The following is a 22,632-nucleotide window of genomic DNA, read 5'->3' on the forward strand; positions in this document are numbered from 1 at the left end:
CCTCATGCTCTCCCTTCTTTAGCTTCTTGGTAACTTTCGGCATGTGTTTTCTGCTCTTTCGCACAGTGCCACAAGCATTGGTCTTATTTTCATGCAGAAACTGGAACAACTGTGGACTGGTATACCAGTTGTCAACAAACAGTGTGTGCCCTTTATTTAGAAATGGAGCCATCATTGTTGACACTACTGACCCTGAAGTACTTAGCATATCTAAAAGGGTGATGTTTGTGCTTTGACCTGTATAAATGATGAAGTCTATGATGAACCCTGTTTCACAATCACATAACACAAAAAGTTTTATGCCGAATCTATGTCTTTAACTGGGAATGTACTGTTGAAATGATAGCCGACCTTTGAAAAGTACAAGTTCTTCATCAATTACCAGGTTCTGAAATGGGTAATAAACCTCACGCATATTTCTTTTCAAGTCATTGATAACCATCTGAATTTTATAAAGTCTATCTCCAACTGGCTGCAGTTCATTGAAACAAAAATGCAAATATCTCAGTAACAGAATATACCTGTCACGAGATAAAGTGTTACCAAATATTGGTGTGTGTATGAGAGGATCAGTGGACCAGTACTCTTTCATAGAGAGTTTTTTCTGTCTTGTGAACAGGAACGTAACTGCAAGAAAAACATACATTTCCTCAAAGTCTGTATCAGTCCATGGCTTAGTTTGCTAGTTCCTGGATCACCGATATTCAGAATGTTTTCCATGGCATACCGGTTAGTTTCCGCAGCTATTTTACCTAACATATCTGGGGAAATAAATAATTCAAAGAATTCCCGACAGCATGTATTTTCAGTGACATTGTCATCCAAAATTCCAGACATTTTATTATCAAAAGCATGTACAATGGGCACAAAGTTACCTTCTTTCCATGTAAATACATTATTTCCCATAGGTCTGCCTGCAGGCCGTCGACTGCAGTCACCTTTTCCAGCCGCCCAATCCTCCAATTCCGATCAGCATCTGTTTCTTCTTCCGAAAACGTCTCGCTACATTCACTTTCACTCGGGAAATAGTCACTTTCACTGTCTTCATTTTCACTTTCTTCATTTACACAAATTTCTTCGCTGAGATTTGTTTTTTTTGGCCGCAGTGTCCTACGTGACATTTTTATTTACTCGTGACAGCAATAAACTACAAAAATAAACATGTGTGGAATTACAAGTCTTTCCCACGGGAAAATGTTTTTATGGCTGTAAAATAAGTATAACTTACACTAAAACATGTTTCGTCAACTATGGAATATTCCACAACAGCAACGAAAATACAATTACTCCACTGTGTTTATTTACCCAAACACCACGGTCGGGATCCAAACAATAGCCATAGATAAACATGTGTAGAGAAGATGTAAATAACCGAAACAGTGTTCCGGTATTTTTATTCTAGGGCCAAACCATAGATAACATCATACAAGATGTATAGCACACTTTACTTTGTTATACGAATAAATTCGGGACCCGTCATGTTGACATGAACTTTGTTCCGAAAATTCTCGGGACCCGATTTTCGGCCATAATAAAAAAAGTACGAATATTTTCGGGATCCGTCCTTAAAAGGTTAAGAATGAGGATAAGAATCCCACTTTTTTTTTGTCACATGTATCAAATACATAGGGAAAGAAAAAGTAGGTTAGGTTAGCTTCAATAATTATACGTAAAATGTTTGTTAAAGTATTTAAAGTATGAAAGAAAAAATTGGGCTTTTAATTATGCAGTTAACCTAACTGAACCTAACCGAACCTAACCTAACCTCACCAATCATTTCAGTCCCTATTTGCCTTATCTTCCAAAACCTGCTACTGTACATATTGATCCAGAAAATTTCCGTGAAACGCAAAATACTGTGAAATCACGAAAATGTGAACTTTTTTTAATGCTGTTATTCCAAATTAGTGTTTAAATCACCTCATACTTACATATTTATAACCCAAGTTATTCACGCATTTTCATTGTTAATGGAAGCTATGTAAACTGTATTTAAACACATCTCCTGTTAATTTCATCTGGAATCTGGAAACATTGTTTGCTTTAGTTTTTTTTTTTTAAATTTTATTGGAGTCCCAATTTCTGTTTTGTCATGCATACATACAGCAAGTAAGCTGATACTGTGTCGCATGGTGTTAGATTGATCGCAATAGTATGTCCATGTTTTGTGGTGTTGTAGCCATCTGTGGTTGTTGACGTTTACTTATTTTTTCTCCACTACTGGTGCATGTGACGAAACAAATACAAATAATATTTTTTTCTTGTTATAAAAATAAATATGCCATTTTTTTAGATTGTTCACACAATTTTTCTGTAACTGTTTAGCGAGTCAGTAGTGAAAAAAGAACTTTGAATACTTGTTGCATGTTTAAAACATCACTTACTGTTCATATTTTTTATTATGAAGTCCCATTAAAACATCAAAAAAGGGTATTTAGGCCTATATTGCTCAAATGAATTTACCTCAACAGTGAACTTTGGTATAGGACACTCTCACGAGGTATGCTGTATCAGATATTTCAAAGTGTTAGTATTTGAGGTAGAATCGAATATGAATATTTGATTATTCGTATTCAAAAAATTAGATATTCACACAGGCAAAACAATATTACAAGAAATACATTTAATACTTACATGTAATAGAATTTTCAAAACAAAAAAAAATCAGAAAAACCATTACAAGTATAGTAAAATAATGAAATAGGTGAATTTATATATAAAGACTTACATTTATAAAATTGATTTCTTTTAAATTTGCTTTTGAGCTGCAATGCCATAAATAATAGAAGTTGTAAAAACTTTTTAAAACTTATAAAAATATGTCAAAAAATGGTTTTCACCATCAAGGATTTTAGGGAGCAATTTTAGGCAGTGACAATTTGCTTTTGGGAGCCAGAAGTTAAACACAGATTTTTTCTTCGTGCGGGTGGTCTGCAGGTCCAGTTCCATGTTGTTTTTTTTTATGGGAAACATGGTGAAGCCATGTGAATTGTCCCTGGAAGACGGACACACCTGGCCTGGTGGGCTATCCCGCCACCCGAACAGACCTGATCTGACATGACATGAAGTTTCAGGCAGCCTGACATAATGGCCAGCTTGGTAGTTCATTCAAGGCACGGCCATGTGCAGAAATGCTCTTAAAGTGGGAAATGTTTGAAGTGGTAGGGATTTTAGCAAAGGGGGGGTCGATTTTGAGTATTGCTTGGATCTAATAACATTGGGTAAGTTACTAGCTTCTTTTCTGTGAAAAATGTATTAATGAGTTTAATGAGTGACAATTACAAAGAGTAAAACTTGATTACTCATTCACGAAATGTTTTGCTTGAAGTTATCTTTTCAGTTTTTTACAAGTGTGTGTTATAATTGCTCATGTATGTGTTTATTATATGTATATCAAATTAAATGAAATAACAGTTTTTAAACTCAGCGATGGCAGGTGGAGAGAAAAGTAGACCCGTCTTCAACTTTACTTGCCGTAGCCAAGCTACTGACTGCAGTTAAGGCCTCATTCCATACTTTTGCAGACACCAAAAATTAATTTGTACGAGAAAAAAAAAACTCTCTACAATGTTGTAAATAAAGCTCTAAACTATCCTGCGAATGTAATAGAAATTGTATTCAACCTTAATTTGCTTAAAGATTAGTAATAATTTTTTTTTTTTTTTACTTTAAGGTGCTGCTCACGTGGATGACCAGCCATGTGCCGGGCTAGGATTTGTCACGTTAAATTATTTTTTTCAGCTTGATTTTCACTACCAAGCAAAAACTGCAGTGTGCATTACAAAAAAGAACAACATTGCTTTAAGAAAAAATCTACAGAAAAGTTATGTAAAATCCTGGCTTGTAATTATATATTTTTGTTTTTTTTCCTTATAGCAATGTTCTTCTCCTTGCAAAGCAGTGAAGTTCTTTTTAAAAGTGATATTGTTGAAATTAATTGAATTGCACCTTATGATGCTGGAACCAATTATGTAGGACTGTTAAAGAACCTACATAATTGTTATTTTACACACAGTATTTATTATCTATGAATGCTGATTGAAAATGTAGGAATAAATTTGGTATATATTTATAGTATTTAGTATTTAATTTTATTTCATTACCTTGTCAATTTTATTTTACTACCCTTTTGAATAAATTTGTATGACAGCAATGCAAGTAAAATCTCTTAAAAAATAAACAAGTGTCTTAACTTAATCCGAGATACACAAGAGATGTTTTTTTCAGTGTGGTGAGGGAGAAACAAAATGTATTATATAAATATTTTATTTTAGTAGTATACATTTTTTTGTAAAATGGTTCACCGGAAGGGCATCTACAACTTACGGTCAGAAGAAAAAGTGGAAAAATCAAGTGGCCTGCCACCAACCTATTCATAGAGCAGCTTGAATGCATGGTAATACCTCAAGGGAGGCTAGCTTATCTATGTACAAGGATGGATATGAGTACTTGTTAATACTAGCGACCCTAGTTCCTTGTGTAGGGAAATACTGGCAATTGGTCCATGGATTTTTTTGGGGAAGTGCTGAAATTGATGAGTTAATGGGCTGAACGGTCGAGAATGCCATTGCAAAAGACCTGTGTTGGTATATTATCTACTTAGCAAGGATACATAGAGGAATACAAACAATAGACATCCCTGTAACTTTTGGGAAAATACATTTGCGAGGTGCACAAAGACATAAAAAAAGAGAATGTGTGAAAGAACCCATTACACGCTTGACGTTTCGCTGTGATAAGTGCCATGCATGGTTTACTCGTATTGACAATTTGAGACAACATCCGAGAAACTGTAAAGGTGAAGTCCATTCACCTACTGTGGACCAGCTAGTGATGCATTCTGTCCCGCAAGCTAAGGTTGAGATTCGTATGCGCAATGACTCTTAACAGTAAAACGGATCTGCAGCAAGCAGTTTCGGCATCGACTCAATGTGTAACACAACCTACGAATGTTCTCGGTGCATTCAGACCACTTCTCCGCCTCTTCAAGGGCTTTCGACCGGACATACATGGTACTATTAGCTTTTTCACTACCAACCATCCACCTATATTCTCACATTTTTCATCCCTCATCAATTAGACAAATATTTACATTAAGTGCCTTTTTTTAGTACGTTGTTCGCTCTCGTGCGGAGCTGCAGCCTATTACTTGAGTAAAGACTTTTATTTTTATGTGATTTTTTTTCCCTATTTTTGTGCATGTATTTTTTTTGGGTTTGTACAAAGTTAATATATGTTCTACTTATACCACATGCAATGACTCCGCACATTATATAGCTAGTAATATTGAATTTTCTATTTCCATTACTCCTGCTTGCTTGTTGTAATCTCTTGTATTTTCAATTCTTTTTATTTTCCTTTTCTTTTCATTATTTATTACAACTATCCATTCTACAAACATTAACCTTCAGTATATATTTGCTTTATTAATTGCTCACCATTATTTTTTGAACATTAGTTATTCTTTTCATCTCACTATCAGTGAATAACTGCATGGTTTATATCAAACCTCTATTTTCCTACGCCTCTAAATAACCTGCTCTGTTGAATTGTTACTTCTACCAACCCATTCCCTGCTTTTGCCTGTCATATATCAACTTCTCTATACATCCCTCATCTTTTTCACTTCAGTGTAGCCCTCCACTCTGCATAAACCAAAACCTATAGTTAATTTTTTACCATACATACACTTGCGATTGCTTGCTCGCCATCTTGTTTTATTTTTCGAGGGTGCTATTACGATCTCCTTGTTACATCACCTTACTTTCAGCAACTACTTAGGGGAAATATTTTATTCTATTATATTTCTGCTCCATACCTCCCGTTTTCTACCACACTTTAATTTTTCGTATTCTTCTTGCTGAGCCGTCCTGGGCTTCGTTGCTCTCGCTCTCACACCATTTCCCCTCCTTCATACTCTTCCCACCAAGTCTTTTTCCCCTCACTACCCTTCACTCGATACCTCCCTCCACTCCTTTTCCCCATCCTTCTCCTATCTTTACCCTGCCGAGTCTTCTGGTTGCTTCCAGGTGATTCTCCCTTCCTCGTGACTCCACTTCCTCTCCACTTCCCTCTCAATGGTTCTAGTTTGTTCTGGGGGTCTTTCCCCTTCGCGTGAGACACACAAATAGAGGCGGCTAGCACCGCAAGGTTAGCCCGTTGATCCAAATAATTTGAACAAATGTGTCGGGTGCATCTGAAATAAAATCCACATTGCGAGTTATAGAAACTTCGGTTTCTGGCCTCGCTCACACTAAATTCCCCGGATGGTACATGATGGATCGATGGCAGCGGGATCAGAGACTCGCCAGACGCCACCAGAAATTGACCACTGAACCTGCTGATCTTCTCTTGCCCGTCTGCTTAATTGCGCCAGGAATGAACAACACATGCCGAACCTCTGGTCATACACAAGTTGAGCAGCTTGACGAAAGGACAATGTGAGTTAAGGTCGCGATTGCACACTGACGAATTCAAACGTAGAACTTTGAAAGCAAAGCACACTAGAAGCTTCAGTGTATATATTTGTTTTATAATCATTTTTGTCTGTCATGAGGACAAAGGAAAAATTACCTAAATTGTCCATACTTTGTAACTAACTTTTGTTAACTATTTGAGCAAGAAATCTTATTACTTGTACGTTTATGTTCAGATAAAATCTTGTACGAATTTTGTTTTTAGATATTCAGTTTGCTATGTATGTTTTAAGTTTTATTGTTTTTTATTGTTCGTAAAGGTCGAGCTATGCTTTTATTTGTGTATCTAATTTGTTTATTAACTTCTGTAACAGGAATGAACACTCTTAGATTGTCTCGACTGAAAAGGTACACAGCTAGTTCTGGCTTAAGATGGACCCACGTCTCAAGTCTGCGAATATCCTTGAACTGGGGTTCTTTTAACTACGCTACTCCACTACCAAGTGTTAAACCCTGTATTTTGTTTTTCATGGTGGTCAGGTTGGTCTATCAGCTGAAGAAAAAGGTTCTGATGGAATATCTACAAGAGGTCGATATTCCGGAATTAGAGACAGAAGCTATCGACGTTCTAAGAAAGTGCGTGGTAGCATATGTGCGATTAGGGCTTAAGAGAGGCACAGTCAGCAGAGGCAGAAGCACCCCTTCCAAAAATAAGTCCAATTTTTCTGACCCATTTCAACATACACATTTCTTTGAATCACTGAGTTCACTACACAGTCTCCCGAACACTGAACCTTGTTAATTGCTGAAATTTCTCTCAGAGCCTAAATGGTTGGCCAGTTTGCAGTTAGTAAGCCAATTATAATTTTTTTCTTCATTGGTGACCAAGTGCTTAGGTCGCATTGGTAGTATCCTAGCTGATGAAACTACTATTAAAAGGAGCATTTTTGCTAACTACAAGAGAGCAGCTCTAGAGTATGTGTGTGTGTGATTAGCATTTTGGGACAATGCAAAAATAAATTCATCTTTAGGCTACAGCTGCCAGAGGAGACTACTGCATATTTTTTAATGCATATTCTAACTTTACTAATTTTTTTAGAATTAAGCCTGAATGAGCCTACTTTTGTATTAATAATTCTGAGTAATGTTGCCCCCCAAACACTGTGGCATTATGCTATATTGACTATCTTGCTAGTTTCCCTGGTCAGTTGTCTTCTCAGCAGGAAGAGCACAAAAATCAAGTCAAGGAGCTTGATCCTAAAACCCCACAGTTGTTAGTCGGCGAGTACGACTAATGGCTTCGAAGCGAAACGAGCCTGTTCCACAAGTTAAAGAGTTCAATGTTGCCCCTTCTTTGAGTAGGGCACAATGTTCCAATTGTTCGCTTAGGTCATGTATCTCGGGATTGTGCCGCTCCTTACGTTCCGCTTTTAAAGCGAAAGTGATTCCAGTGTAGCAAGATAGAAGATATGCAGGAAAATTGTCCAGGAAACGAAAACTGACCATGCATGTTTGTGGTGCTCAAGTCATAAAAATGGTTCAAAACCTCATCCAAAGTTTGAGTTTTTTGTTAAGGCAATCCTGTATTGGACAGAGTAGGTACCCAGTCCTGCTCGATACCATAGCTCTCAATTTCCTTATAAGTGATAGGTTCTTTGATACCTTGATTTCAAGTCATCTCTTTGTGTACAGATTTGTGACAAACCAGCAGGCCCGAAATGTATGTGTTGCAAACAATGAGGCATTGTATTTCCATGAAAGTATTTGTTTACACTTTAAGATTGATAATCTTAGTTGTTAGATTCTTATTCGTTCCTTGTCTGGATTACAACTGCATTTTATGACTTATTTTCTCGGTGATTCGAAGTGTGTCTTTGATGTTAGCAAGCTAGATCCTGTATTTACATTTCCCTCAAGGGTCAGTGTACCTTTTATCACTGATAAAGTGTGAGCTAAAGTATTACAATATAATAATGATGATTGTATCAGTAAAAAAGACCAATCCCTTAACTATAATATCGGAACATGAGGATGTTATCCCTGAAAAGTAAGTAAAATGTGTTATTCTTCCTTATAAGATATTACTACCAGAACAACAAACCATACAAAACATAATCAACTGTGTATTGAAGGAGGGAGTCATCTCAGAGTTGATTTCAAATCAAAGTGCCCCCAGGTTTTTGGTTGCTAAAAAGAATTTGGCTGGTACAAAATTTCATCCTCTTGAATAATAAGAATATTTTTGAATGCTTTACCTTACTCACAGTTAAAAATGCTCTTCAGCATCTAGGTACAGTCACCTAATTTTCCATAAACGATCTTATCTCAAGTTTTCACCATCACTTAATACATCCTTATTCTAGAAAATACGCTGCCTTCTCCACCGCTTGGGGATAGTTTGAATTTAAAAGAGTACCGATGGGAGAGTTGTTTGGTGGTCAGGCACTTAGTAGAGTTCTGGAGCACATTTAAGGAAATCTGAAATATCAATATGTGTTCAACTATGTAGATGAAATTATAAGTACAACGATAGTTTTTAACAGAACTTGGTTCACTTTTTAAATGTGTTGGAACTCTTGAGACAGGCTGGTTCAACCATTAACCCAAAGAATATTTCTTTGGCTCAAACCCATATTCAGTTTCTAGGTTATATTTTTTCTCGTGGGGTCCTTGTCATGGATCCCGACAAGGTATCTCCGATCGTGAACTTTCCTTGTACCAAGAATTTCAAAGGAATTCAAAGATTTTTTGCCTTATAGGCTATTATGCCCAATTAATCTCTCACCTCGCCACAATTGTCTCATCTAAATTTCCCTAATAAGAAAAATTAAACTTTCATTTGAACAGATGATCAGGAGAATGCCTTTGGTGCTCTCAAATTCAAAGTATCATCCTCTCCCGTACACATACACCCTGACTTTGAAAATAGGTTTTTTTACAGGTTGATGCATCCTCTCTAGCTGTAGGAGATATCCTAGAACACTTGGAAGATGAGAAATTGAGACCTATAGCTTTTGCTAGCTGCTTGCTTTTTGAGGATGAAAGGAAACTATGTGTCTATGAGGAAGAGGCTTGTATATTTAGTGTATATTTAATGTAAAAAAATTTCAGTCATATTTAGATTGTTGGATCTGTAGGCTGATAATCAGGCACTTAGATGCTTGTTTCATTACCCCCACCAGCTTGGAAAACTAGGTCGATTGCTATTTGTATTTGTTAATTACACATAGGGCAAAATTTTATCTCGTAAGCAGGGTGATACTCTATATTTTGATTTAAGTAAAACATTTAATACTTGAAATCATTGTTTAACTAGTTTTGGTTTGAACGCATGTTACACTAATTAGTTTCGTAGCTATCTAAATTAAAGATTTGTCGCTGTTCAAGTTGGAAATACATCATCTTTTTCTTTCACTGCACCATCATGAGAGTGCACCTCAGAGTGGAACTCTTATCAGCTTTTTTATTTGTAATTTTTTATAAATGTCATCGTTAATGTAGTCCAGCATACCAGAGCTCTACTCTATGCTGATAATATACGCAAGAAGATATAAATAATGTAACTATAGGGTTAAACTAATGGCATGAAACTAAATGTAATTAAGATTAGAATTATAACATATTCTCAGAAGAGTTTAAAAATTTAATTTTGTAATAAACAACATGATACAGAGAACTCGATGCATGCGTGATCTAGGTGTTCTTTTAGATTCAAAATTCTACTGTCAACACTATGTTGACAATTTAACTGCAAGTGCAAACACAATTTTAGATTTTATAATTCTGTGCTCAGTTTTTTTTTTACTTCAATAGGATCTAGATTAGTGTGTGGCTCTGTCATTTGGATCTCAATAACTACAACTGATTCAAATAGACTTGAAATATAGAAAAAAAATTTAAATATATTTTTTTACAAATATTTAGTATTATTATAATCCAGAGAATTTTATCTATGACCTAACCCTAGAAACCCTGAACACGCATACATTGCAGTTCGGAGAAAAGTGGCAGCTACTGTTTTTGTAATAAATTGCTTCACAAAGTTTCTGCTTTAAAACATACCACATAAAAAATGAGCTGTCCAAACATTTCACAGATAATTGCAATGATTGTTTAAAAGATTTAGACCCATATCTAAAGTCAAAACACATTTTGAGCTCTTAATTTTTATTCTTTTAAGTAACTATTACATGTAAATATTGTATTTTTGTTACTTTATTATCTAGAGTTAATTTAAAATTGATTGTGTTAATGTTAAAGTTTTATATATAATTTTAATGATTGTTTTAAAAGTTTGGATCCATTTCTGAAGTAAATAATCTCAATGAAATACATTTGACATCCTAGTTTTTATACAGTTAATGTAACTATGCTATGTAAATATTTTATTATTGTTATTTCATTAGTTATAATTGATTTAATATTGATAATATTAATCATTCTGTTTCCTTTGTTTAGAATTTTTTTTTTATATTGGTCATGTGTTTGTTTTATTATATTATGTTAACTTTTTGTGACTGTCTGTGTGTACTATTATGTATTATTTTATTAATATTTAAGTGCCTGCCTATTAAAGGTCATGACTGTTGGCAAGCACTCAAATAATAATAATAATTAAGTAAAATATGTAAATGAAGTATAATATAAATGTCACTCATACACATATCAAACATTTATCTTTCAAATCTAAAGCACAAACTGGTTAGCAAAAGGAGAACACAGCATTTTAATTATACTCTTTATATAAACATATAATTTATATCAGGGGATGTCAGATAATCTACAAAAATGGAAACAATTCACAAAGTTTAGTTTTAAATTAGTTTTTAATAGTTATTTTCATATTTTAAAACAAAAAAAATACAAAGTGGTACCACATTAAATGAATATAAAATAAATTGAGCCATATTTAATAGTAATAAGAATATTTATTTTTGGCATTTTGTATGTAGCTCAAAGAAGGCAAGAAATCATTGTTAGTGTTACTAGCTATCTAAAGTACAATTTTTTATAATTTCCATCTACAAATTAATACAAAAATAATAATAATACTATAAACTATAAATTGAATTTAATTGTACCATTATCATGATAGTTCTGCTGAGAAAGAAAGAACATCTGAATTACTTTAAGGGTTCAGTTTTTAATATATATGGGGGTTGTTAAATTATAAAGTATGCAAAGACAGAGAATAAACTTATTTCTTAAGCATTTAGATGACTACATGTTGTTCCTGCATTGTGCAACAAAAACATCACACTTACTTTCTTCTTAAACTGGTAACACTGTTGGCAGGAAGTGTTGAACTAGAAATACATTTGGATTGTATTGAAGTAAACAAAATATAAACATATCCCTTCAACTAACATTTTACAAACCCCGTTTGAAGTGATGTGCAAACTATTTTGTTTGCGTTTGAGCTTATGTCACGTAGCGTGCTTTATGGCCTTGATGAAAAGAAGAGCAGAAAGAACTTGAGTGATTCTATGTAGCCAATATAATCTGGGAACAAATAATAAAATTAATACATTTCTGTTCTGTAAGCATACATACCACATTAAAAATATTCCATTAGTTGTACTTCACCTAACCACTTCATTCATCTTTAAAGAATTTAAATGTATGTCAGCCTAGTTATGTACATTCTTGCTGAAGATAAGTGATAAAAAAACGAAAGCACAATATTATTTCAAGAATTATAACAAGAACAAAACTATCAAATTTAATTATATAGTATTCAATATTTTTTGACATGTTACTTGTTCAGTGAAAATTTAGAGCTATTGTTTAAGGTTACCCCGCACTATGCCCAATTTTTGATAAATCTTCTGTTATACCAATAGGTATAAAAGTAGGCATAAAAGGTTTTTTTTGCAGAAGAGAAGAAAGAATTTGTTACTCCATACACATGATACCTGTACTGCTAACAGAAATCCAACCAACCTTCAGTTGCCAATCAAAGCAAGCATATTGGGGTAGGATAAACATGTTGCTGTCAATTTAACCAAATATTAAAAATATTAAAATTTCAGGTGTTAATTAAAAAATTATGTAACCTGGTGAATTATTTTTTGATATATATTCTCCAATACTTCACTTGCAAAACAATAAAATATGTAGTTTTGTATTTAAAAACAAATACAGAGCAATTTTAAAATTAACGAGATCAAATTTTCCTTGGTAGGTTAATTTCATAATCTAGTAATATAAAATAGAAAGTATATAATGGAATTGGTTTTTTTAATGTAATTGATTTATAATTTAATAATATTTTATTAATGATAATGCTCATTTAGCTATTTCACAGTATTAATTGGATGCAGTTATGCAAAAAGGAACCAACCCACAATTTTGTTATATTTTATTTGAAAATAAATTAAAATAGTACAAGGTTGATCGTACCGTCGTTGCTATTATTATATCAGTATTTATACTAGACCATTAAATTATACCCATATTATATTATCTATAGGAGAATTACAATTTATAATTAACTTTTACTTCAAAATACTCAGAATAGGTTTCATGTGGGTTGGTTCCTTTTTGCATAACTACGTCCAATTGTGAAAATTTCATTGTAATTGTTCAAAATGCTACCGATTCACATATTTTAAATATGTTAATTGATTACATACTTGTATTACTACTTTGAGATTTGTAACTTACAATTTTTGTTCTCAAGTGAGATATAGAGAATTCTATAATAGACTTAAAACTGCAGTAAAGGAAAACCATATCGTATATTCATTTAGACTAACCGGTGTAGAGTTTCTGAGGTTCCCTGTGCTTTTGGCCTCTGGACAGTTTATAGATGTAATTTTTTATGCTAGTTTCTATTTTTTATTATTGTATTTAATTTTTTTTAGCAAAGTAATTTTATTTTAAATGTTCTTTTAGTTTTTAGTTTGATTAAGTTTAATTTTACGGCATTTAAAACTTTAAATTACACCATGGTGATTTTTTGCAAAGGTTGGTAAAAGCTTTAAATATTTCTCTGCCGGTTTTACATTACATTTTGACTGCATTTTTAATAATAAATTTACGTAAAGTGGTTTACGTTTTTACCGAAGTATTATTTGCCAATTAGTTTTGAACTTCACTTGTAAAAATAAGGAAGTTTATTGAGTGTCCCGCTACACTAGTTGCTTTCGCCGCCACCAGAGAGGGGTGGTTGAGAGGGGGTCGGTATGTCGTCAAGACTGAAAAAAAAACACTGAAGGAGAAGTGTTCCCTTCACTCACGCGCGAAGTTGGAGCCGCAGTATGCACTCTCTCGTGCAACCAACGATTCACGCCATAAGTTAATGAGAAACCTAAGATGTACATCAAGCTCTGTCCCTGCCCGAACACGCCCGAATATTCACCTTCGGCCAACCTCTGGATTTGTTTTATTTTTGCGCAGGAAAAATGAATTCAAATATTAAAAGTGGTCGGTTAGGTTAGCTACATTAAAACACTTTAGAACACTATGGACGGTTAGTTAGGTTAGTATAGCTACATTAAAATAAACAAGAGAAATATAAATATATATAAATAAACCCGAGGTTGGCCGAAGGTGAATATTCGGGCGTGTTCGGGCAGGGAAAGAACTTGATGTACATCTTATGCTTTCCCCAAGTTAACATGATAGTGCGAAATGTTTGCTGGAGTGAAGTGGATTGACGCGAGATCTGGCTGGAAGAATTTGAAACATGATGTGTTAGCGCCCGGTGCGGATCTTGCTGCGTGGGGATTTCTTCGACAATAGTTTTTTTTTCTTCTGTATTTTCATCTCATTTCTGGACTCTATTTGTAGCAAGATAAATGGAGTTAAATATTAAATGACACGTTTAGTTATATTTTAATGTTAAATACTTATTATTAATAAGTACTTTAGCATATTTGTTTGTGTTAATAGTTATGTGGGTTATGTTCAAAAATGACTCAAAACGACTGATACGCGATGGGGCAATACCGCCACTAATACACGGAGCAATGGAGCCATGGTGGCTGTGTTACCCCTGAACAGACATATTTTATGACTGCCTCGAACTGAGGTCAGATTAATTTTTTCGTATTGCACGAAAACAAACATAGCTAATAATGCGCCCAGAAATCCACTTTGCTAGAAATGAACTGAATAAGTTAAATTTACCATCAAAAATCGCTATTTGTTTTTGAATTATAAGTTACACTAATAAAATTGAAACAAAAGCAGGGCTACAACAGGGTACTTTCTAGAATATTCAGTACTCCCTGCAGTTAAGAGCATTTTACATAGGAGTGAGCATGGCTAGGTTCATGCTGTATACCTGCCGAACACTCCCAACACACTTATAGTGACATAGCGAATAGCAAAACCACTACAGCAACTGTGTCATCTCACCCGGTACACCAACTCACCTAGTTTCACCTTAAATATTAGATAAACTTACGCATGCTTTGGTTAATAAGCTCTTGCAATAATACACTGGAATATAATAAAAATTTTGCTGCTCAAAATGACAAATTTTATTTGATGCATATTATGGCTGTCATAATTTTTTAGTAATATTATAAACAGACCAATGGTATTTATATGTGAATAAGGTTATTTTGTTTCGCGTTACACTCTTATAGCTTTAATAATGCTCTTAGAAAACAAAATGAAATTTGTGTCTTTTTCGTTACGCAATTTTTTCTGACAATTATATAAACTTGCAGTGAAATGCACCTTACCTTCTAAGTTTCTGCCTAGCGAAGGGAAGTGTGTCAACAGAATCTTTCAGGATGAATTTACGTATCCCAAGTATATACTGCTGTGTGTATTTCTCCCAGTTCATTTGTGTGATATCAACTTCGAACAGTTTCTTATCTTCAGGATCTAACTGGAGAGATCTTATGTTATCACACTGAAACTTCCACTCGTTCAGTGCGAAAAATTCTCCCGTTTTTGCTGCTTTTCGAAAACGTTGTGATATTTTCAGCATTCTAAAACACAGAAGTCATATTTAGTCATCAAATAACAAGACTGTACCATACAGAGGGTACAATATAGAAAACATACTAAGAAAAAATATTTACCACTAAACTAAAAAAGATAGACACAACGAAATCATCTAAGCAAGCAATCACAAAACATATACGTTAAAATTATGAAGTTAACAACGTTGCAGTATTACCTCAAATATAAAGAATAATAGATTAAAACACCATATTCTTACCAAAATATTTGTAAAATGTAAAAACACTCTTCTTCTGCTGGTCCCTGCGTTAGTGGTCTCTGAACCACTCGAGAAAAGACTCGGTACTCACAAATTGATGTGTTATATCAGTGTTAGGAGTCAAATAAAAGCTCACATTGGCACAATACACAATTCACAGCTAGGTTTATAAGATAAAAGGCGTATTCGACACCGGTATTCACAAGTCTGTGTGACAAATATATTACTTAAATTAATATTTATTTCATTAAGCTTTATATTTCCAATCCTTTTATGTCGGTAGGACAGCTTACAAGTAAAAATTGATACAAAATCTCCATAAAAACACGACACATTGTTGCTTTACCCGGAAATTGAACCCAGAACCCCTCACATAAATGTACAAGTTTTAATCAACGGCGTCACGCCACACCCGAGATTATCTAGCAATTTGAATTTAAATATACAAATCTTTAAATACAGACGTCATAAAACTGCATCATGTCAGCCGATGCAACAAGCGAGGAGCTACTCTAACACTAGCTTAAGAAACAGCAAAATAAATAAAATGCATTCGTCAGTGTGCCCACTTATCTCTCAGAACACGCACCTCGCCTCTTGATCCAAGTGATTCTAATGAACGTGTGACGTGCATCTGAATTCACGTGCACGCAGTGAGATGTAGAAACTTCGGTCTCTGGCCTTACGCACACAAAATGACTCAATATGATGGATCGGCGGCGGAGCTGGTAGTTTTTGTCACCTTGACGACACTGAATGCATTTTACAATGAAAATCTATGGGCTTATAGCTATGGCGCAGCTTCATCCTGAAAGCTATGAAGCTCATGAACAGGAAAAAAGTATTCCTCAGATCATTTTTAACGCATCTCTACATGAAGGCTTCCTCAACTACTCAAAGAAATTTGACCATTTAAGACAGAAGATTGCCAGCCTGCTAAGCATAGATGCATTTTCAAATGTCGTAGAAACAGTATAGGGTATCTGATTGACCGTGGTGGGGGTAGGAGACGGATAAAATGCACTTTCGGTAAAAGTTGTAAAAATAAAATCTTATCCTTTTATGAGCTTCCGGATCCGCCACTGTGTAAAGCGAACATGATTTAATTTATAATCATGCAGTTTAATCACAATATAAGTTGTCCTAAAGTTCATAACGAATTTTCAGATTATTCAGTGCAGTCCACTCTACGAAAGATAATCCTACATACATGCAGCCACTTGGATCTGATTGCTGAAGATCTAAATATTACCTTTGTCTGCATTTATCAAGAGCAATATCCAACAGCAAGTGAGACATTGTTTAGGATCACGGCACAAAACACAGCCTTGGTCCTACAAGAGACTTCAAAAAGAGAAAATAAGAAATCCGAAGAGCTAATAAGAAGAGTGCTGTCCCTAAACTCGACAGCAACAAGCTCGTCCGCCATCTATTGTGTAAGGAGAAACAAGACTGTAGTAACACGCTACGCGCGGTCACTTCGAGCACCATGGCTATATGAAAAGACTGGTGTGCAGCACCCAGTAACAGCCCGTGAGGCAGCCAGGACGTTAAAGAAGCCTAAACTTCCTCCATGAAACATTGCCGAAATATATAAATCAAACACTCAAATACCCCTACAACCATAATGCCAATTAGAAATTGAAGTCTGGTGAAGTTAATTGTACTGAAGCCATCGACAATACGAATTTAAACCAAGTCTACTAGCCTCTAGCTGATCAAAAAAAAATTATTTATCACAACCCATATTGAAAAATCTTTATTAAAAAAATTAATTGATGAAATAAATCACCATGGGTAGCCAGAGGAGAATAAACATAATCATTCTGTAGTGACTTTTCGTTGAGTGAATTATGGTGAATGGACTTACCAACACCCAGTTATAAAATCGGGAAAGAAATTTTCCACATCTAAATGAAAAAAAAAAAACGCTAATCCGGCTCGGAATATCACCCAAGACATTTGACTTAGCAGCCAGAAATTCCTCTACAGCACACAATGTTCCAGACTCATTTCGGATACCTTGCTGCTCAGTGTAAAGTTTCTGCAAAATCACGATAATGTTTCCTAAACGTTGGTGTTATATAAGGTGCTTGAATCATCGACTAAACGATAAACAGTATACTGTATACAGTATGCAGTAAGCAGGGGTGCAACAACTAAATTTCCAAAGGGGGGGGGCAATATCCTTTCCCCCGGGAAAATTTGTATTTCAAGGTGGAAAATGGTCCTATTTAAGCAGTTTTTTAATCTAAAAATTGATTACACAGCACTTTCTTTGCCCCCGTTTGCCCCCCCCCCCCCCCCCCCCCCCCTTGATTTTGCGCCCCTGGCAGTAAGTATTCAAAACACACATCTACAAGCATAATGGTCAATGCCATTAAAACATTCGCACAATTATGGTCTGTATGGTGAAAGTTATTTATGTGAGTTTGTGTTTCAAAGAAGACAAGGCCACATAAATGGTAACATAAATTTATGCAGTTTTTGAAGTAGGTACTTACATTGGTTTAGCACCCTGCAGCCTGAGCAGAATGTCAACTAAAAAGGCCGGGAAGAAATGGAACAGGGAATCACATATCTTGTGAATGAAATGGTTGGTTCTGAATGTGAACCCCGGGTACCACATCACGTGACGAGTAGGGAATTCACAGGTTTCTTTTTGAGTGAGTTGGCCGAATTCTTCCCACAGGATTGGATTTAGACTTCCCGATGTGCAGTTGTATACTTGGACAGTGTTTGACCTGAAAAAGAGTCACAGTATAAGTTAATGTTAATAGTATTGAAAAACACACATCTTATTAATTTTAAATTGTTTTTATAAGTTTATCTATTTTGTTGTGGCCCAATGCATTACAAACGACAAATTTATAAGAAAATGGGCACGTCACAAATTCAAAGAATATTTTGACATGATAACGTCTTATAAATCGATGAACGCCGTCTGCACGCACGAAAAAGCATGACTCATTGTCACGTTCCGCAGGTTTTGGCGGGCTTTCCAAAAGCATCAGTTTCATGAATTTGATTTATGATTTCAATTTCACCGTTTTAAATTAACACTTCATTAAAATTAATTTGATTAAAGTTTATTTCTAAAAAAATTGCTCATAATTATTTTTAAACAAATAATTCACATTGAAATTGCCAAAATTGAAAAAAATCAAATCATGGATGAATTTAATTAAGTATATTGATTTGTACTTAATTACATGTATTTTCATCTAGCTCAATGCCAATTTAAAAAAAAATCACAAGTTATCAAATTTTAATTAACAATGTATCAATAAGTACTTTTTCATCAATGTTTTCTTATGACGTTATCGCGTAAAATTGTCGTCCGTAAACCGACTTTACAGACAACACCCTTTTTAATTATAAATATAATTCATATGTTGTGTTGATACTTTATGGAGCATTAATTCAATATTATAGTAGACATACATTATTCGCTGTTTTCTTTGGCCTCAAGTTAAGGTGATAATTTCGGAATTCTGTCTATTAAAATGTTAATCAATAAAATAAAACCTTTAATTTAATTATGTCTAAAACAAAAAAAATTGTAGGACAAACACACTTAGCAAAGAAAACACAATACTGGAACAATAATAAATACATTAGAGCACATACACTTGTACTTAAAACACTATAGCAGTAAATCCAAATACAATATTTTTATTGCACAAATACTATATCATTAAAAGTGAACATCAATGCATTCCAATAAATCGTGTGTAAAAATACCTAGGTTATTACTACAAAATTAGGTAGGCACACGACGTAATCCCGAACAAAAGTCTGGGAGTTGAGTTTTGAATAGATAGCCCTATTGCATAACATTTCAGTTCTGCAACTCAAAATAATCTCAGGGTACTTTAATTTTACAACGAAGTTCTTATCACATGGTTTAACTCTGGCAATATGCATGCAAATTTATTCTCGGGCAATTGGTATTTCCTATGTCGACTATCACATAACTAAAAGCAGTATTATTATGTTAGGACCAGTTCCAATCAGTGGAGGACGCAGGGGGAGGGAATATGGGGATATATCCCCCCCCTCGAAGTTATGGAAAAATTGACAAAATATCAGCAGTGGAAATTGAAAACCGAAATCATAAAAACCGCACCGGACTTCAAATCCTCATCCTTTGCCATATAAGCCCAGTGTTGAACCAATAAGCCAAATCGCTACATTCTTTAATGGAGGCTGTGGTGTTACTTTTGTAGTTTTTATACGGACTGGTGTTAGGTGCCTACGCGGTAGACTACATTATTTGGACTGTATCACGCTTTATGTCTTGCGAGCTTACAGCTGTGTTGGAATTCAAATATAATAAGCGAGTGCATAGCAGGCCATGCACACAACCAGTGCGAAATTGGTTCACAGTTAAATTATTGTGCGTTAATTTAAACCAATGAAATTTCGTGATGAACCTAACAGTTGTTAGTAGTGTTAGTGAAGAAGAATTTTAAGTTTTATTCTCCCTTGACCACTGACTAGCAGCCTGTTAACACTGTTTTTCAAATCATAAATTATATAATGTTAGGTAAAATGTTTATTAAAAAATATTTAATGAATTTTAAGTCCTTTTTAGTATATCTAGATAATTACGATTTTTTATTTTTATAGTGGAATTACTTGAGAAACGTAATAATTAAACAATATCTTGCCACCATACGATACATAAAATACAAACAGTTCCCAACTCTTGCCAAAATGTCACATTACGCTGCTTTCATTGGCTGCTGAGCCATGCGTCCGTAACAGAAATAAAATATATTCCCGTCTCTACCACGTAATCGACCGTACCGTGTGTAGTTGTGAATCAGTAGGTTCGGAACCATAGGGAATCAAATCTTATGCACACTACCCATATTCTGTGGTACTTTTTTTACGTGACAACGTCTAATAAATTGATGAACGCCGGCTGCACGCACAAAAAAGTGTCCCGTTACGCTGTGTTCCGTTACGCTCATTGTACGCTTGCGCCGCATCTATCTCTCTTCCACTCGATTGGAACAACCATCGATTTGACTTTTTCGGGGCACATTAAACTTGAAACACTCCCATTCGTTTCCTACTTTTCCTATCATCGTCCTATCCTTAACAGAATAACACAGATTGGAAGAAGTTAAATAGCAAACATGTATAAAAGTTATAGTTAAAATAATCTCTTCGTTAAAGTAATAAACATATTTGAATTAATGAGTGCAAATAAAGGTGAATTTATCAACTAAATTGTAGATTTCATTTCACTCCTACTTTGTATCCATACAAAATAGTGATAAATGATTCAATTTTATTCATAAAAGTATGCATTAATTTCATCAATGTTTTGTTATGAGGTTGTCACGTTAAACTATCGTCCGTAAACCGACTTCACAGACAACCAATTTTATTTTTAAATTGTGAATGGACGTTATGCCGGGCGAGCCAGCTGCTCGAGGCTGCCTCGGGACTCACCTGTGCGTGGCCGTGCGCCAAGCCACCGCGATGAGCGTGTTCACGACGAAGTCCACGGGGATGACGTCCATCACCAGCTTCTGGTCGCAGACGATGCTGCGGATGGTGCCGCGGCCGATCTCCACGATGATGCCCGTGATGCCGCACACGTTGTCGATCCAGCCCGGCAGCGGCTCCCGCCACGCGGCCGTCACTGCGGCACATCGCCGAGTCTCGATTCTCTCCAATCCGAGAGAGCACTCGAATATACACATCGAATTAGTGGTGCAACAACTAAATTTCCTAAAGGGAGGGGGGGGGGGGGGCAATATACCTTTTTATAAAGAATCGTCGATCCCCCCTATTGAAGCGGGGGAAAATTTGTATTTCAAGGTGGAAAATAGTGCTAATTAAGCAGTTTTATTATCTAAAAATTGATTACACAGCACTTTATTTGCCCCCTTTTGCCCCCACTTCAAGGTTTCAGAAGGGGAGGGGGGTAAATACACTTGGACCCCCCCTCCTTGTATTTGCGCCCCTGCCTCGAATACGAATATAGGTGCCAAGGGTAAGAAAAAGAATTGAAAAAAAAAAACCTATGGTTTTGAAACATTCTATCATTTGAATGGTTTTTTTTTACAAACTAAATAAATTGTACAAGGGCTAGAAAATATCATTTTAAGTTTTTTTTTATTTTCTTATGAAAATAATATTCCCAGAATCAGTACCTAGATATTGTAATTAAAAGTAAAATATCTGGGGAAATGGTAACAGGATAGGTATGAAGAAAAAAATTGACCTCGTTGACTGAAGAGGTTATCAGTATTGAATTTTTTTGACTGTTTTTCCACTAATTTTTTTTCGAATCTTTTTTTCTCGAATATTGAATCCTTTGAATGCTAAGAATTTAATGGTATTTGAGGGTTTGGGGATTTGATTGGTCCATCCCTATTTAAAATACAAAGTCATAAATCTCGAATCCCTGAGTAGCACACAAAAAGAAGGCACTTTAAAACAACCGACATCAAAGAAGAAGAGCGAGAGCATTTTTTGATAGTATTATTAAGTTATTTCAAGTAATTCATGCTCTGCGTGATTTTTTTTTTACACATTAGCGAATAGATAGTCAGACCCCAGAATTTATCGAAATGTACAATGTAGTAAATTACGTTTCAAAATAAATTTAGTGTCTCAATTAATTTACAACTGTAAGTCAATACTAACCAAGAAAAATGCAAAAAAAAAAAAACTCCCGCCATATTCTAAAACAATGGGCACTTAAATGCATATGACTCAGTGTATCACAGTAAACTACTGTCACAAAATCTGTTTCGGACAATCTTTACACCTCTTGAAAAATGAGGACAGCTGTTAGTTTCTTAGGGAATCTTTTGAAACTGTTAATGTGGCAAAAAAAAAGGATATCTGATAACTGTACATTTTTGAACACTTTCCAAATTTTAAGACATGTTTACTGTGAATTCGGTGGTTTAGTGTCAAAATTATCAAAATTGAATGAAGTAACTTTTTATAAATTTTAAATTTTGTCCCGAATTTCTAGCTTAAAAATGACATATTTTCAATATGGCG

The 22,632-nt window shown here is 34.8% G+C and overlaps 1 protein-coding gene across 1 annotated transcript in view; it reads right to left on the bottom strand.

Moving 5' to 3' along the window:
* Positions 1 to 11,185: 11,185 nt before the first annotated feature.
* Positions 11,186 to 22,632, bottom strand: part of LOC134529648 (putative fatty acyl-CoA reductase CG5065) — a 44,012-nt gene continuing 32,565 nt past the window's right edge. The window contains exons 5-8 of the mRNA XM_063363961.1: positions 21,064 to 21,256; positions 18,102 to 18,341; positions 15,113 to 15,364; positions 11,186 to 11,918 (exon numbers count right to left, since the gene is read on the bottom strand). Coding sequence (XP_063220031.1) covers positions 11,843 to 11,918; positions 15,113 to 15,364; positions 18,102 to 18,341; positions 21,064 to 21,256 — 761 coding nt within the window. The 3' untranslated portion in view covers positions 11,186 to 11,842. The remainder of the gene's footprint in view (positions 11,919 to 15,112; positions 15,365 to 18,101; positions 18,342 to 21,063; positions 21,257 to 22,632) is intronic.

The sequence above is a fragment of the Bacillus rossius genome, chromosome 2, assembly GCF_032445375.1.
Source record: "Bacillus rossius redtenbacheri isolate Brsri chromosome 2, Brsri_v3, whole genome shotgun sequence".
Lineage (NCBI taxonomy): Eukaryota > Metazoa > Arthropoda > Insecta > Phasmatodea > Bacillidae > Bacillus > Bacillus rossius.